Source organism: Phragmites australis, chromosome 4, assembly GCF_958298935.1.
Source record: "Phragmites australis chromosome 4, lpPhrAust1.1, whole genome shotgun sequence".
NCBI lineage: Eukaryota > Viridiplantae > Streptophyta > Magnoliopsida > Poales > Poaceae > Phragmites > Phragmites australis.
In genome coordinates, this window is record NC_084924.1 from 4446476 (window position 1) to 4464927 (window position 18452).

General features: G+C 45.6%; 2 protein-coding genes across 4 annotated transcripts; both read left to right on the forward strand.

The window, feature by feature from the left end:
- Window positions 1-9232: 9232 nt before the first annotated feature.
- Window positions 9233-12714, forward strand: LOC133914098 (serine/threonine-protein kinase Aurora-3-like). 3 transcript variants are annotated; one of them, XM_062357254.1, is made up of 7 exons: window positions 9233-9472; window positions 9570-9812; window positions 10548-10643; window positions 11589-11803; window positions 11880-11952; window positions 12042-12165; window positions 12445-12714. In XM_062357254.1, exons 1-6 carry the CDS (start codon window positions 9377-9379, stop codon window positions 12162-12164), a joined length of 846 nt encoding a protein of 281 aa, XP_062213238.1. In that variant the 5' UTR covers window positions 9233-9376; the 3' UTR covers window position 12165; window positions 12445-12714. The 3 variants fall into 3 exon arrangements, with proteins under 3 accessions (XP_062213238.1, XP_062213237.1, XP_062213236.1); XM_062357252.1 differs by having other exon boundaries at window positions 9310-9472; window positions 12054-12165; XM_062357253.1 differs by lacking the exon at window positions 12445-12714 and having other exon boundaries at window positions 9308-9472; window positions 11930-11952; window positions 12042-12097.
- Window positions 12715-15039: 2325 nt separating this feature from the next.
- On the forward strand, window positions 15040-18036 carry LOC133915329 (protein TUNICAMYCIN INDUCED 1-like). The gene is made up of 2 exons (XM_062358450.1): window positions 15040-15681; window positions 17096-18036. The coding sequence occupies exons 1-2, from the start codon at window positions 15157-15159 to the stop codon at window positions 17855-17857; spliced, it is 1287 nt and encodes a 428-aa protein (XP_062214434.1). The 5' UTR covers window positions 15040-15156; the 3' UTR covers window positions 17858-18036.
- Window positions 18037-18452: the final 416 nt, after the last annotated feature.

Consider the following 18452-nt stretch of genomic DNA (forward strand, 5'->3'; position numbering starts at 1 on the left):
AGCAACCGCGATCTTGCCACGGCGTTTGTGATCTACCTACGGTGATTGGGAGGCAGCTATCGCTGGTCGAGGCCTAGGAGAGGAGCACGGGCAACATAGGCACGGTGACCGATAGGTGGAGTGGCTAGCGACGATCAGTGACTGGAGTGGCTGGCGTTGACCGCGAGGGTGATTGGGCGATGGACGTGAGGGCCGACTAGGACACTAGAGGGTGGAGGCAATGACAAACGGTCGGGTTATGGTGCCGCGGTCCGCGACCGGCGGCTGGAGCGGCTGGCGACAACCGACAACTTGATGAAGGCCTCGGGCAGCGAGGGCGACAGGGAAACAGAGGCAAGGACCAACCGGGGCACTGAAGGGTTGAGGCAGCCGACAGTCGAAGCGTCTAGAGGGTGCAGCAGCCAGCTGATAGAGCGACAGTGACTGGATGGTGCGACGGTCGATGCCCGCACGCATATGGGAATGCGATTGGAGAGAATGCGAGTACAAGTTCCAATTAGGGGTTGGCTACATGGGCCAGGTGGGCTACATGGGCTGGATGAATGGATGATTGGATGAAACGAATGGAGATAGAGGTGGGCTTGTGGCTTGGTGGGGGACCTATCGGGTAAACGGGTTTGAGTACGTACTCGAACTCGTTTACTCGATGGGTGACTTTTTTTCCCTTTAACAAACCCGTGGGTATGAAAAATACCCTATACCTATGTCACGTCACAAATTTCGTAATTGCATGATTAAGCTTAATCATGCGTTATTAGCGTAATAATTAGATTTGAGGTAAAATATTTTGGCACACTAGAGCACTTCGTTCTGAGTCATTTGGATGAGAGAAAGAAATTCGGGAGAGGAAAGAATTGAATTCATAGTTGAAACAAACTTTTTTTCTTTAACATGTGGGCCCCATATGTGGACCAACCACCCCACCTCTCTTTGGGCAGCAGCCCACTCCCTCTCTCACACTCTCCCACCTGCTCCCACCCACCCTCACTCGTGCTCCCTCTCCATCACGGCAGCAGCAGCTACTGCTGCTCCATTTCTCTCTCACACACTCACTCCTTCTCCCTCAAAATCCCACCTCAAGATAAGGAATCAAGGTGTGGATGTGGTGTCTACGCGATCACTAGCTCGTAAGCTATCCATCCCTCCAATTTATTTTCATTTTTCCAAAGGATTCGAGCCGATTTTGGTATCTTTTGGTGTTTAGGGTTGAAACGTGAGGAACACCAGATTTCTTCGTCTCGCGAGCGTTTCACTCCGTTTCCTTCATCAATCGGTGGTCACTAACCTCCACAAGTACCGTAGGTAAGTCTCTTAGGCTCCCCATGGCATGAATTCATGATTTGGTTGATCGATTTCCTGATAAAGCAAAGTTCATGAGTTCTTAATGCTTTGGACCAAAATGAGGATTAGATGAGAGTTAAGAATAGAGTTGTTGGGTTACTGAGTGAGATCTAGACTTCATAAACTACATCAAACATCCCCTTTGATCGGAGAGACTAGCAAGTCGATTTGGTAAAGTTTTCCATTTTTTAGAGCAGTTCTGGATAGTTTGGATATTTCCCAGAAATTCGTGGATATTCCGCAAAAGTGCAGAGTATCCGCAGAAATTTGCGGATAATCTGCAGTTACTCTTCATGAGGCGGTTTGCGGCTTGTAAAATTCATAATAAATTCTTTATAGATCCAAAAATTATGAAACCAATTTTGTTGGTTTCATAATAACCTCCTCTATGCATTAAAAATGTTCCCAGCCATGAAATAGTGAATTAACTTTCTGAAATAAATTAATTATGTTAAGACTTCATTAATTCAGCGTTAATTCTTTACAAGTCCAAAATGGGTGAATCCAATTTTGCTAGTCTTCTCATGACTTGTGCTAACTAGGAAAAGATGTTCATCAATTTAAAGTATATTTTCATGGATTTTCTTCATATGCATATTGTGGCATGCATTGTTACACTTCATTCGTACTCATCATTGCACGCGCTCTCCCTTTTAGTGAACGAAAAACCAGAGCGTGATGCGGGTGTGAGCGAAGGCAGCATGAGCTCCCGTATTTCTATGAATTCTTTGCGGGGAGTGTCAGGCAAACCCAAGTGCAGCAAGGCAAGCAACTGAGCATATTGTACCATTTGAATGAACTGTGGAGTCTAAATTGATAAATTATGCTTTATGTATGTTTGCATGTGTTGAGTTGAGATCGGGTACAAATGGGTAGATCCTATGTTGAACGTATCACTCCTACCTTTATTTGTTGTTCATCTTTTTCTTGTCGCCCTGAGTATGTTGCTGATGTCTAGGTTACAAGTCAAATCGAAATACTTAGCAATGCATAGGTCTTCGGTAGAAGTCGAGCGGTGATTGTTTCATTATTCGCGAGCATAGGTGATATTTACTTCCATAATGATCACAATGTTGGATATGTGTTGACGATGGTTGGATAAGTGGTGAGTATGAGGCGAGATGTGAGCGGTGCTAGGGGTGTTATCTGCTCCGGAGGAAAGTCCTGAGGCAGACCAGGAGAGGAATCCGAACACCGTAGACCGCTTGCATCGTTTAAGTACCGATCGCCGGTGTAGTCGGCTTTAGCACTTACATTACTCACAACATGTCGATCTAATGGTAAGAAGAGCCGATTACCTCTGTAGCTGTGATCATTTGGGTGTGAACATCAACGATGTGAGCGGGCGGGCTTGTAAGAGGTGCTAGTTTGCTCCGGGAGTAGTTCTAGTAGCTTCGCGCCAAGCGATGTATGATCCAAATAGTTAGGGTTTATTGGGAAAGGTTGACATGAGTACCCCTTGTATGGACCTATGTGGTCACGCAAACCGTATGGTCCTCGAGTTGTGTGGGTCCAGGAGTATCCCCTGCAGGGTGTAAAAATATTTTGAAATGTCGCATTCTCGGTCATGAGCATGCTTTTATCCATCTGCATCGGTCATAGAGTTTTCACTTATGGTTGATGGTTGGATATGTGGGAGAATGTTGAGTTGGTCTTTGTTACATATATGTTCAACGGTTCCAGTTATTTATGTTCAATTGGTTATGGTCGGGTGGAATTATGTTGTTGTTGGTTAAGTTAGTTGCTCACATCTATGTGTCTAGGTTGCTTACCGCTTATGTTTAACTTAATCATGTGGCTTTTCCTTGCTAATAGTTTAATACATAATCTTTGGAGTTGAGTTATGTATATGTGCTCTATATGGTTCAAGTCTTACGAGTAACTTCGTATTCATGCCTGCATTTTCAGGTGCTGCTAGTGAGGAAGAGCTGGTGTTTGGCTACTTCGTGCCTGCCGATCAGGGTGGCTGGCAAGAGTAGTTCATCCTACTCTCGGAGGTCGTGCTTTTAGGGTGGAGCCTAAGGGCATGTGACTCTATTCTCTTTTGTTGTATATGTTTATGTTTCCGCTGCGTAGATGTTGTTGTCTTTTGTTGTAAATTGTTGAAAATGGTTGATGCTTAAGAACTTTTAATATAACTTTAATTACTTGCTCTTTCTTAAGCTGTGTTGTGATGCTAAATACTGTAAAGGCATGTGTTCCGATTTTGGACACAAAACACGTGCCGGGACTACCAGGATGATATTTTCGTTAATTATCGAGGTTGTGATTATGAATAATAACCCTCCTGGTGATTATTTAGAATATTATCTGGACGGTTCCTCACAACCTGACCCCTAATGGAGTAAATACCCGTCGGGTAGTGGGTGACGAGTACCCATTGCCATCTCTAATTCAAAATATAGATTGTCATCCAAATTGGGTAAAGATTTTCTTGATTGCATTCACCAAAAAAGTACATGCCGCCACTACCATAAAGGGTGTTTTAAGGATAGGGCTTTATGGTTTAGTTTTAAGCGTAAAGTAGTTTATGCAGGTATCCAATTGTATTATCCATGCTTGACTTTAAAATAGTTTAAATAGTTCAAAACTAGGTAACAAGCTATATCTAGGGTTTTCTCTGTCCTGGGAGGGGCTAAACCTCACTCCGCAGTACCTTACATCACATCTGGTGTACCTCTAGTAACACACAGATCCTGGTGGATTCAGCCAGCAATCTCATCACACGGACATTTAGTCCACACACTCACTCATCAAGACACACGCACCCGGAGTCTATTCAAGCATGACCATGCCTTCGCATGTCCATGACCGTGTACACGACTATTCGAATATATTTACACTCTGCAGAGGTTGTAATGCCTTTACCCATGCGATATGCTCAGCCTCCAACCGTTGCAAGCGGAGGTGCGAATCATACCAAGACCCTTCAATCACCTTCCCTGCCGAGCTTTTCTACGAGATTTACCCCCAAGTACTAGTGGTCTTGTACTGAAAGCTAGGTTCCCTTTTTAAACAATTGCTGGTCTCTGCACGTTCAAACAGAGCACTACTCCACCTGCCCCCGCTAAAATAGTTTTCACCCATTTTTACACATCTCCCACCATATCCCACATGACATCAAGGATTTCACAGCCATCACGGAATTCACAACTGTCGGAGGATTAACTCCTGTCGCAGGGATCCCGAGAGACCCCTTTTTAGAGATTCGGCCGGGGGGATGATCCTGAATAAGTTCGTCGGAGAAATAAATGGAAGTGGAAGTAAATGCAACGGCCGGTGGTGGGGGATAATCGACCTAGTGCAAAGGGAAGTGAATGCATCGGAGTTTAGACAGGTTCGGGCCGCGCAGGGGCGTAATACCCTACTCCTGTGTGGATGTAATAACTGTCCTGAGGAAGTCCCTCAAGGATGTTGCTGGTTACAAGAATATTGTGTCTAACTAAGAGCTTGAGGCCCCTTGCTCTTGGGCAGGGACTACGGTTTGGTTCTTGGTGCTTCTGTGCTCGATGCTTGCGGTCTCTTGGACGTCGCGGGTGTATCCTTGGTCGGATTCTCTTCGGTCTATTCTTGGTTGATTGGGGGGTGGTTCGTTCATTGCCCGTTCTCTTATGTGCGCCGACTCTTTTATATACTCGCCGGCTGCGACATGCCCCGAACGGGAAGGAGGGGGCACAAGTTCCAAGATGCCATGATTGAGAAAGACGTCATCATTTCCTCTGGGCGAAGTGACCGGGGAGGTGGAAAACGCGGCGCATGCCCGGTCACTTGTCACCATAAACGCCCTAGCTACGGACGCCGTTGAGAGGGCCCACCGGGCAACCACAGAGCTACTCGGCGTGCCCGCCCTGTCTTGTTCCTCTGCCACGGCAGGGCGGCAGGCGGAATGCCTTGGTCCCGGCGATGTTATCCCGAGACAAACCGGATGATACGGGACGGGACCCGTGCAATTAATAGCCCCACGCCTCTCTGCCAAAACGTGGCAGGAGCTGACACTGCGGCGGGAGCAGTTGGGAATGTCAGATCGCGCACGCTCATTAAATGCGGCCTTAGGCCTCTGACTGATTGACACCTCATCGGCGGGCCCCTCGGGGGCCTTTCCGGTTCGTCGGGGCACCGAGCGCTCGAGGGTACTGTCCACTTCCCCGAGCACTCTCTCCCGAGAATGCTTATCCTTGTCCTCGGGGCACCGGGTGCTCGGGGGTACTGTTTTCCTCCCCGAGCACTCTCGTACGAACCTTCGGGAAACCGAGAGCCCAGGGGCTGCCACGCGCCACCCCGAGCACTCTCTCCCGAGCACTTTCACACTGACCCTTGGGGAACAGTGCGCACGGGGACTGCTGCGCGCAGTCCCCGAGCACTCTCTCCCGGAACTTAGCTCTTCTGATCGTCGGGGGACTAGGGTGCTCGGGGGTGACCGGGCACCTCCTCAAGCATTTTCTTCCCGGTACTTAGACTCTATGGGTCATCGGGGAACTGGGGTGCTCAGGGACCAGGGTCTGTGGCCCCGAGCACCTTCTCCCAGAATTTAGACTTTCCTCACCTCGCAGGAGGGACCTCGCGAGATGGTGACACGTGGCGGACGGCTAGCCTGGCCTCGGGACTCAGGGACCCCCGGTTCTTGATACACCGACAACAACCATCAAGGATTCATGGTATATGAGTTATCATTGATAACAATAAAACTTATTTCCGAGGAGAGGTATTTTCAAAGCAACGTCCTCGAGGAGACGTATTCAATCATAAGCAAGCTAGATATCAAGACGTCGTTTATCATTAATATAGATAACAACATGTAAAATATGGCATGCCAAGTATTTAAAAGGATTAACTACTACAAATAGTTTGTAAAAGTGCAATACATAGCAAATGCGATATAAGTCTAATTTTAAGTTGATAATGTATATTATTTGAAAACAAAGGTTCAATATGATCAAGGATATAGAACTTGCCTTCTCCAAAGTTCTCTTCGAGTTCTTGGTTGTAGTCAGGATCCTCGTCTCTCCTAACACTTCCCGCACAACACTCGCAGAACTCTGGTTGCTCTGCAATTGCGATTACGATCAATAATGGCTATACTAGAGAAGAATCAAATAATACTAAATGGGAAGCCAAATAAGCCCTAATAGATATCACACTATGAAAAATGAGTAGACCTTGATTTCAGATGAATTTCAGCGGAAGAGTCGCCTAAATCGGAGTCAGAATGGAGAAATTATCACTCCCGGAAGATTTAATTAGATATTAAATCAATAAATTACAAAATGATACTGTTCATTGGTGGGACCCCACTAAACAATTGCCTGGGCCCACATGAACAATGACTCGATGGGACCCATATGAACAGTAACTGGTTGGGTCGAAATGGGCTTAGATTGGGCCGAGCCCGGGCCTAGATAGGCCAGGCTTGGGCTGCATAGTACTGGCCCACTCAGATTGGGATGGCTAGCTTTAATGGACTGAGAAGCGTGGCCAGCCCACTGGAGCACGACCTGTGCGTGGCAAGGCTGGCCGGCTCGACTCGGCTGCGCAGGCGCGAGGATGGCCTGGCCACACGCGCGCTGGCCCGAGCGGAGCGGCGAAGGGGGGGAAATCGATGATGAGCGATTGCGGCAGAGCGACGCCGGAGGGCTCGCCGAAATCACCCACGACGACAGATGGTCGTCGGGTTTCTACATGCGACGGCGAGTTCGTTTGGGGCTTTATCGGAGGCGAGCTGGGGCCGGAGCGGCACAAGATGACGGTCAGAGGTGGTCTACGCGGCGACACAGAAATTGGGTAGCCTTTCCCCTAGCCTACGCGTGATTTCCTTGCAAGAAAAAGGAGCTTAAGGCTTCCTGGACTAGATGACCCGATGGCCGGACCACAAGCACAGGCACAAGCACATCAGCGGTGAGCTAAAACACGGCGGCGGAGCAAAAGCTTGGCGACGCGGCTATGAGCGAGAAGGAAGCATGGAGGCGACGACATGCTAGCTAAGGGGGTTGCGCGAGGGGACTGGAAGCTCACCGAGCTCGGAAATGGTGAGAAGCTGGACGACGACCGGTGATGCGACAAAGCAGTGGCGGTGGAGGCGGCTTGGCTACCGGCGCGAGCGGTCTCCCGTCGGGCTTCTGGTGAACGGACGGCGGCACATGGATGACGACGTCCTCCTTGAGCTCCTGTGCAGCACGTGGCCGGCTGATTGATGACGGTGAGCTAGGGCGGCGGTGGTGAATCGGAAAAAGGGGAAGGAGAGGGGGCCAGGGCTATGCCATTTATAGAGGGGGAAGGGAGCAGTGAGGCAGTGCGGTTGCTCGTGTCACGTGATCGTCAGTGAGATGAGCGGCGGTGAGGTGGCGAGGTGGTGCCCACCTTTATTTTCTAAGCATGGCTGGACTACGTCGGCCATGCGTGTGCACGGGCGCGGAAGTCGCACGGCGTGGCATGATATGGGCGCGCAGGCATGGGCGGAGAGAGAGTGAGAGGGAAAGGAGAGAGCGGGAGAAATGGAGGTCGGTCAGGTGCGCGGGATATTTCCCGGAGAGGGGAAATCGACGGCTGACGATGGGCGCGTTGCGCTGGAGGGAGGAGAAAGGGGGGAGAGGCGCGGGCGACCGAGTGGGCCAAGCAGCGCGGTCGGGAGCGTGCAAGCGAACACGCGTAGCACATGCCGACACATGAGCTGGGCCGAGCGCGCGTGGGAGGGAGAGAGGAGAGGCTGGGCTAACTTTTGGGCCAAAACAGTGGGGAGAGAGGAATCCGGCCCGTGTAAGAAAGAAAAAGGAAAAAGAATTTGGTTTTTTGAATTAAATTCAAATGAGAGATTTGAATTTGAATTTAACTTTGGATTTGGATTAATTCAAATAAATATATTTGAATTATGATTTAAACTTGAATCTTGAGCTTCCTAAGATGATTTGAATCAAGAAATTTGAATTTAAAATGGATTTGAGCCGAATAGAATCTAAGAGTAGATTTGAATTTGAGAGACATTCAAATTCAAATTTCCACACAAAGAACCATAAAGATCTCAAACCAAAGCATACAAACCAGTTTAAAGCAAGGATTAATTCAGAAATTATCTTAGTGCTATTTGGAATACTTAGCCCAAATAATATATTCGAATATATATGTACGAGTATATATACTTATAATATATATTTTTTGGTTTTATATTGGTTTAAATAAGAAAAAAATTAATTTGGAGTGAAATTTATAATAAATTTACATGCTAAAACTCAAAATGTTACAATATTTACTCCTTACAACTAGTAAAGCGAACCATGGCACTTTTGATACAAGGAGTTGCAAGGCGCATTTGGCGCAATGATTTGAGCCGAAACCGATGAGTCAATGGAGGCACTATGATCATCAAATCGTGCTAATAATGATCTTAGGACTAGGTGACTCTACGTGTTTTGCGGAGACAGACTCACAAAAGTTCCTGCTCCGTGGAAAACTTGCCAGGATCGTCGAACACCATTTTGCCTATATTGGCCGAAATCAGAAGGCTTTTGTATGATCATCTTTTCTTTGGCCAATGTTTGTGTTAGTCAGTAACTCAACATGTGAACTTGGTTGCTCGTAATGAAATCATGGTGCTACTCATCAGACTATGTCGTTATATTGTAACTATTTAATCGAAATGGAAGCTCTAGATACTTAAAAAAAGATGAGGTGACATACTCTCTCCTTAAGGATATCACTTGAAGCTACACAAATACATGCAAACGTCGTTGAGAAGAATAATATTTTTTTTGGGATAGATCGCAAATACATGAGACATCTGGGACTCGAGAGGGCCAGCTTGCAAAATCATCTCCCCAAATGCCACAATCCCATTCGAACGGTTTTCATCCCCGTTTAAACACTAGTGCCACCTGTCCGTTCCGTTCCGTTCCGTTCCGTTCCGTTCCGCCGCTCCCCTTTTCAAAATTCGAACCCCTCATCGCCTCCTCCAATTCTTGGACGTGTCGACGCCTCGTCGCCAGCTTCCTCGCCGAGAATCCCCTCTCCCAACACCACCCACCGACCCACGATACCCTCGCCTACGATGGCGCGTCCGGAGTGGAGCATGTCCGACTTCGAGATCGGCAAGTACATCGGCGAGGGCAAGTTTGGCAAGGTCTACCTCGCCCGCGAGAAGCAGGTCGGCCCTCCAAACCCAGAAACCCTGCCCTCCAATCCTTTCTATCTGCTCAAATTACCGCCTCCCCGGAGGCTAATCTGCCGCGGCGGCGATCCAGAGCGGGTACGTGGTCGCGCTCAAGGTGATGTACAAGGCGAAGCTCGAGAAGTACCGCTTCCACGCGCACCTGCGACGGGAGATCGAGATCCAGCACGGCCTCGACCACCCCAACGTGCTCCGCCTCTTCGCCTGGTTCCACGACGACGAGCGCGTTGTCCTCGTGCTCGAGTACGCGGCCCGTGGCGAGCTGTACAAGGTCCTTCGCGCCTCTGGCCACTTCACCGAGCGCACTGCCGCCACCGTAAGCGCCCCCCTGCTCCAATCCCTTTTCTTCCCTGTTATTTTCCCCCCAACTTTTGTGCATCCGGTTGGATTAGGCCCATTGTCATTCCTTTTTTACAGTTTATGACCTAAATTATCTTAAATCCGAACCATAATATTCGTAGCAAACCTTTTATGACAGCGATAGTAAGATATTACTGCTATTCAAGCCATGAGAGGCAGCAAGAGGTCGTAAGAAGTGTCCCAACTTGCTCTTACTCCGATCTTATGTATAATTCATTAATTGCTGATACATTCATATTGATTTCCTGTTTAGTTACAAGTTGAAGCAATAGTTCAGGAAAAAAAGGTGTTGAAGTAGTAAAATTTCCGATATTTGAAAATCTTAGTGCCGATTTCTATAAGCTGTTAAATGGTAGCTAGATTTGATGGATCTTTGTATCATCTCATTGTAACATTAAGTATTCTTTGGAAACTCTAAAACATTTTCTAGAAATACAAGGCAAAGGTTCAGTCCCTTTTTACAAAATAAACTGGAACAAAGTATTTTCACAAATTGCGACTCATGTGTGGCACGCGCTCTGCACTCTGAGATTTACTCCTCTCAGCTTGTGATAATGCCCATTAATGGCCAAGAACTTGTGCTGGCATTGCCATATCAGGCCCTAGAACATGATATACGTGTGCAGGTTTCCTTCTGATTTTCCATTCTTTTGTTAGTTTCTATGATGACGCTGAACCTTTTGTGTTTTAGTATGTCGCGAGCCTCGCCGCTGCACTGGCGTACTGTCACAAGAAGCAGGTCATTCATAGAGACATCAAGCCAGAGAATTTGCTACTTGATATCGAGGTTGGTTCTTCTTTATGCAGTTTTTGCCCCTCAATACTGTTATCCTTTCTACCGGCATCTTTAATTTGTGCGTTTATGCTGGTATTATCTATTGCTGCAAGTAAATTTAATGGTGCCTGTCTTTGTACTTTGCTTTCTTTCGTTTTGTTATGATTTTTTTTTAACTAGATTGTCTTATTTATCCACAACATGGCATCGAACATAACCTTTGCTGTAAACTTCGCTCAAGGGTAGCGCCTGTATTCAACTATTCATAATTCCATTTTGTTATAATTTTAGTAGGCTGATGGTCTTATTTATGCACAGCATAGATTCCAGCAAAATCATTGCTGTAAGTTTGCTCAAGAATCTAATCTATAGCTGATTTCATAGCACATCATAGGGCAATTTTTTATTCTCTAAATGGTTTGCTATAAAAGTATTTCTATTTTTACATGTAAACAATGCAGAGTGTAAGAATTGACTCTATGGAAGTGGAAAAACTGAAAAATGTTGTCTAGGAAGGGCCTTAGCCATTAAAATTTGAAATACAAGGCACTGTATTATATGTACAATGCGGATGATAGGCGTCATTATGTCTGAACAATGGTAATTCATCTTGCATGTAAATCACGCTGGATAGGATATATATCATGCCTCTGCGAATAAATTTGAAAACTCATATATGATGTTGCTGATTTGTGTAACATATATGGAGAAACTGTTATAATGTAAATGCAAGTGCTTCTTAATTCTCTCAATATTACTGGAGAACTTCTAGTGTCAGGTATTATTAAATGCTAGCAGCAAAATTGTTACTTATGCTGCCCACCTCCGAGAAGTCAACAAAAATTGAAATCGATACGTCGACATGTCGGGGCTGATGGCCCATGCCACATTGTCTTGAACTCTTGTTAGTTATGCTGTGTGTTGAATGGGATAACTAGTTAACTTCCTTTTCTCCAGGGCCGATTGAAAATTGCAGATTTTGGATGGGCAGCTCGATCAAATGCTAAACGACACACACTCTGTGGTACAATCGATTATCTGGCACCAGAGATGGTAGAGAAAAAAGCTCACGACCATGCCGTTGACAACTGGACTTTAGGAATTCTGTGCTATGAGTTCTTATATGGTTCACCACCTTTTGAAGCTGATGAACAGGATGATACCTTGAGAAGGTAAGAGCTAAGACATCTGTTTTTTTGGCCCCGATCTTCATTCCTTAATGTTCTGTGCCACATGAATTCTGAGCAGGATAGTTACAGTGGATTTGACATTCCCTTCAACTCATTACGTATCTGCAGAGGCTAAGGATCTCATTTCCAAGGTAACATCTAAAAGTATTGGTTATATCCTAAATAAGAGATTAATTGAAGTGGGTTGGACTTCTGAATTTTAAGTGTGAACCATATGCAGCTTCTAGTAAAGGATTCAAGCAAGAGACTTTCTCTTGAAGACATTATGAAGCATCCATGGATAATAAAGAATTCAGATCCTTCAGGGAGTTGCGTTAAGCAAAAAGGCACCTCAAGAAACTAAGGTAAATGATAAGTGAATACACATGACATCTTGTGATCAACACTCACTCCAGCACTCTCTGCTGATCATGGAAATTATAAGTTGTTTTTATTTTGGCCCCATTGACGTGGTATTCTTGTTTAGCTTCACATATTCTTTTTTTCATATCTGAATAATTAGCTGTCAAATGCAGAATAAAACTATTGACTGCACTCACAGGAATCAGTCCATATTTGGTCCAACATAACTAGTATCTATAACTACGATGTTCTGCTAAGTTTTGTTTTGGTTTTCTCTACAGTCTGTACTCCTGGGAATCGGCCCGTTTTTGGCGAAAGACTTGTTTGCCAGTAGCCGAACTCGTCGCTTCTGGAGGACAAACATGATGCCGCTTTGGGTGTTTCTAGTCTAGTCTTTCTGGAGTGGGTATGAGGTAGGCTTACGTTTTGTTTAGTGTTTGCTCTAAGTCGAAGCTGGTCAATGGAGAGGAATGTTTTTTAGATGGAAGAGGAATGTGGTGTTACTTGTGGCGACTTTATTTCTCTTTGTTGAACTTGCAGCTTCTTGTGTTCTTTTTTTTTTCCACTGCAAGTCTGACACATATGCAGTCAACACACACACCACGGGCACACACTCACCACATGCACGCCCACACCCACTATGTGAGTGTGTCCTAAGTAAAAGTCTTAACAAGATTAAAGGTCTACCCTTATATAGTGCGGGCACATATGTTTTACCACTGAACGTACCAACCTGTGCATACAATACTTTATGAGAAAGGTGAGCACCGGATTGAGTTTGTAACTCGAACCCGGATGAACATGGTACCATTAGGCCACTCATAATGTCTTATTTTTAGATGATGTCTAAAAATAGAGAGAATAAGAAATTATTGTTAAGAAAATAACTTCCAATACATATGTTTGCTGCTAGTTTCTTCCCTTTGGATCCTAACCAGTCATGAAAAAAAAATCATCCTGAGTTTAAAGCTTTCAAGACAGATCTATGAAGATTTTATCGCTTGGCATTTTGAACAGTCGGATCTGTTCTCGGTTGGCGTTGAATTTACAGGACACAAAAGGGGTCTCGCTTCGAGTAGTAGCAGAACGGACGGCACAAAGACATCATGGCTCAATCTTTGGTAATCTCCTATTCCTCAAAAAGTTAAGATTTCTGCATGGCGACTTTCACAGGAGGGATTAGCAATACGAAATAGCAGGGAAAAGACGTTCAATTGATCAATTTGACACTTGTGAAATTTGTGAACTGGAAGTAGAAACAGGTTATCATGCTGTAATTACATGTCCTCATGCAAGTGACCTGAGGAATGCTATGCGTGAGGTATGGTCACTACTGCAAGACATAGCTACAAAATTCAGGACTGGATTGGCTTATTTTGACTTTGTCCAAGCTAAAGGAGGAGGAGGGAGCAAAATTCCATTTCCTGCTTTGGCGTACTTGGCATGTGCGGAACAGACTCATACATGAAGCTAGAAGAACACCAATACATGCATCAGTTAAGGCCACCTCCAGCAAACTCCTTATCGCTGCCTTTATCCACCGCTACAGTGAATATGCCGATGGGTGCCGTCCAGCAATGATCTCCAGCGGACTCGCTTTCCACCGCTACAGTGAAGCGGATTGCCAGCGGATGGCAGCAAAAGGCAGCAAATTTGCTGAAGGCAAAGGGGAGCCGTAACACTGTTGATAGTGCGTGAACGTGGGTTTAAAGGAAGGAGAAGAGTAATGTAATGTAGGAAATGGGGTAGCTGCTGGAGATGAAAAAATAGAGGATACGGTAATAGTATTAGGGGATGCTATAATAGCGTTATAGAGGATGAATTTTTAGAGTATTTGCTGAAGATAGCCTAAGGACGTGTTTGGTTCTTTTGCTAGCTTGCTAGCGCCGGAGATGATTTAGCTCTCTCACGCTCGCAAGGCGAGCACGGGTATAAAGACAGCTGGCAAAGCATCCAAACGTGCGATTCCTTGCTTCGCCAAGCACGGGTATCAAGGCAGCCGCAGCAAAACTAACAAACGCTCCCTAAGTTCTTGGAAAGCTACTAGGATGAATTGGCCAACATCAGACATGGTGACGATGTGGAAGATGCAAAAAGTAAAAAAAATCAGTGTATTCTGAAGTGTTGTAGATGGAAGAGTACGTACACAGAAAGATATGATAAAGACTTGGACAACACCAACACATGGATGGCCCAAGATAAATATAGACGGGGCTCTTGATATGCAATCCCATGAAGCTGGAATTGGAATGATCATCAGGGACCATAAAGACCAGGTTGTTCTATCAGCCCGGCAAACAATTTTTTCGGCTACAGATGCAGAAGAAGTCGAGGTGTTGGCGTGCAGAGAATGACTCACTCTAGCTGCAGATTGGTGCAAAGAACCTGTGATCCTAGACTGCGACAATGATACGGTGATCAAATATTTGCAGAAGCCAGAGAAACAAAGATCAAAAGTGAGCCTACTTATCAGAGACATGTTAGACATGGCACGAAGACTCCCTGATTTCGCCGTGAACCATATGAAGAGAGAGCCGAACTACGTCACCTATAAACTTGCACAGCTTGCAAAGCGAACGAAGCACTTAGCAGTGTGGAGATTGCGTGTGCATGTATGTGTTCATTTGTTAGTTGTTCAGGAGTGTAATAATATTTCTGAGTAATATAAAGCTCTCTTTTCATTTGAAAAAAAAAGAAAAGAAAAAATCGTCCCGTGCCAAGTTGCCAACTCGAGTGTCGCACCGGTTTGGCGCCGCTATTCCGACTCCACCGGTGAGTTATTAACTCGCTTAACTGACACAGCCGGTAAAAAACCCAAATGCCCTCGCTCAACGGGCCCACCTGTCAGACTTTTGCTTACGCCTTGAACCATCCCCACGAGCGCACCCACCACCACCATCGTCTCCGCGCCTCCCTCCGTGAAGAGATCCCTTCGGGGAAGGAACCCAAGCCTCGAAACCTACCCGTCTCGGAACCCCAATCTTCCGACCCCCATGGCCTCTTCACCCATCCCTCTCATCTCCCTCCTCATCCTCGCGCTGCTCCTTTCCTCCCCCTCCCCGTCCGCCTCCGCCTCGCTCTCCTTCCTCACCGCTTCCTCCAACGGCTCCATCTCCACCTCCGCGGCCGCCGATCCGGACCTGGGGGAGCCGGCCCCGGAGTCCACCTTCCTCGAGGAGGTCATCGACGCCGTCTCGGAGAAGTACGACTGGGACCCGGACGCCGAGGTCAGGGTCTGGCCGCTCGACGCCGACGCCGTCCGCGTCGGCGCCGTGCAGCGGTACGAGTTCCGCGCCCGGGCGGGTGGGGCGGTGGCACTGGCGCGGCTAGCCGACGAGGCGGTGGAGTGGAGGCGCCCCGCCGCGCCCGCGGTGGAGGAGGTGGACGGGCCGGGCGGGATCGACGTCGTCCCCAGCGACGGCGCGTTCGGGTTCGGTCCCGGCGTGAGGGACGTGGAGTTGCTCGGGCCGGTGGAGGTGAGGCTACTCGGCGGCCTCGTCGACCTCCAGTTGCCGTCGGTGAGTGGGTTGACTTTGACTTGTTGCTGCTTCGAGATTTCGCTTCAGATCGTTTCCTTGCATGTTAGGGTTCAAATAAAGCTGTTAGTTTTAAGTTTGGATGTTTAGCTTTCAATAGTTGAGTTAATTGAGTAGTAGTTGTGCTATAGTAGAAGTACTACTACATCAAAATGTGTTTCCCCCTCATTAAGTGCTGTTGATGTCTTTAGATTTCTCGCTGAGGTGTACTGTTTGAATTGCTAAAACAGTACGGGTCTCTATTTTAATTTGTATTGTGTGTGATGTCTTAGGATGACATTGGAACAATTTTGTCACATTTTTTTATGGTTTAGAATCATAACATTCGGCTTGGTTCGAGGTGCTTTTTTGGCTTGATTTACTGGTGCTATCTAGTATTTGACTGTTGTACGGTGAAGGGTAACCGTAGTGTTGTAGGTATTCATTGGCGTACATTATATGGAAATCTGTTATTAACAGGTACATATCAGTGTCTAGTTTAGTAGATATTCAAATTTAGGCGCTTCTTTCTTTTCAATGCCTGCTATATAGTTGACTTGAATGTTACTTTCTGATTGTTTGAGGTGGAATGGAATGTAGCTTAACGACAAAAGATAAGATGAGTGACCGTGAAACAGAAAACAGATATTTTGTTCTGTCTTGCCATATAATGTGGGCATCGCTGGCTGTTCTGGAACGGAAAAGGACATGAATGAATAGGATAATTAGATATGTGGATTTTCTTTGGTTGTTTACTGCTGTATAGCTGTGAATTCTATCGATTCTTTTATAAGGAGAATGTAGTTATGCAAGTGCCAAGTAGCATTTCATTGATTTTTTATTCTATTTGATAGGGAACTGTATTGAGCAGTTCGCAAAAGGTTATTAACCTATTTAGATCACCGTGATATTATTAACCCATAAAGGCACACTTACAAGTTACAAGTTACAACACTATTAATGCTTCTTGCTTTAGAACTTTGCTGGGTAGTTGTAGATATTTGGTTTAGAGTAATGCTAGCAATGTCGTTTTCAAGCTATTGTATTACTAGATTATGTTTTAGATATTTTATTTAGAGTTGTGCTATCAATGTTGTTTTCAAATTCTTTTGTTACTAAACTCACTTTCCAATTGTCGTGTGCTGAGCATGAGACAAAAAGCTTTCAGTTTTCTTGATTCACCGTATATAGTTACCCAGTCTTAAACAAATTAGCTAGCTCTACCACTTCGCATTCTGTGGTAGCATCTTTTCATGAATCTACAACAAACTTCATAGGCTAAATTTTGTCTATCTTTTGTATATTTATGGCCATCCTGTTTCACTGGACATGTTTCAGCAACTCTTAGCATTAGGAAATCTATGCTATAATTTCTCCCTTGATTGTTGCAGAATCTTATGTTGCTCCTCTTATGCAGCGGAATGCCACATATACAAGGTTGAAGAGTATACTTGTCGCTGATGGCATTGCATTAAAGGTTATTGGTGCGCAGAAAGTTTCCTTAGCCCACCCTCACGATATAGGTCTATTAGTAAACGGAAGCTTGTTGACTAGTAACAACGACCTAAGCCGAATATGGCCTCTGAGCTACTCAACCTGTGCCCCATTACTCCAAGTGGGCGTTGTAGGATCAGTGGTAATTGTTGTGCATCAAACCAGTGTGTCTGGAGGCCGTATGAAAACTTTGTTGAGGTCACGTGACACTATGGAGTTATTGTCTGACAAGTGTCAAGTGAACATATCAAATCGGTTGATCTCAGCATGTTTGTTCTGCTCAATTAGCCCAAGACTGATAAAGCTTGAAAAAATCTTGAAGACTTGGTTTAGCAAAAGAAACCAGGGGAATAGCTCAATGCACTTCATTGAAGCTAAAGTGACATCAATACCTTTGGTAAAATTCCGCTTGGAGCTTGAAAGGGACCTTGCTGAAGACAATATCATCTGGGAAAATGTTTCAGAGTGGAAAACGAAACCTACGGTCCAGCGAGCCACACTTGACATTATAGTTAGGGTGGAAGACAACGGTAGGCTGAAGGCCATTTCCGTGAAGAAGGTTAGAAAACCGTTCCCTACAGTGGATGCTACTTCGTGGAGCAGCCTAACTTCAAATGTTTCTTTCACAAAGTTTTTGTCATTAGTTTTACCACCAGAACCGCTGTCGCTGGATGTAAAGTGGTGATAGCGTTTGCTCTAATTTACTTCTCATAGGGCTGATAGGAAATTGCACATATACAGCGATTTCGTGTATACATCTTGTTAACATTTTGTATTGCTTCTGGCAACTGTATGAGTACTATCTTTCGTTGTTCATAGTGCCCTTGCAATGGCTAGCCTTAGTGCCTTGCCTGCTCTGAGCTATATCTGCCTTCTTGTCAGATTTGTTGGTTTTTCAGCATGTACTATGTATGAGCATTTGTAGTTGTACCTTCGACAATGGTTCTATTCGTGTCTATTGACAAAGAATTAAAGATGGACTGAAGAAGCGTGCTCCCATCAGGTCTGGTATTACCCGTTTCATTACAAGAATAATAGTGTATGATTTTAATTGTGCTGCTGTGCTCTCAAAATATTACGCATGGCAGTTACGAAACCGCGACAACCGCCGGTGAGGTTAGTGGAGCCGGGGTTCTAGAGGTCGTTGGGCTTAAGAGGCCCAGGATGGTGGTCGGACCGGCGGAAGGGGAGGCAAAGAAACAGCCCGACAACGCTAGGTTATAGAGTTTTTTTTATTTTTTAATATAAAAATTTATTTAAATATATCTCAGATAAAAATA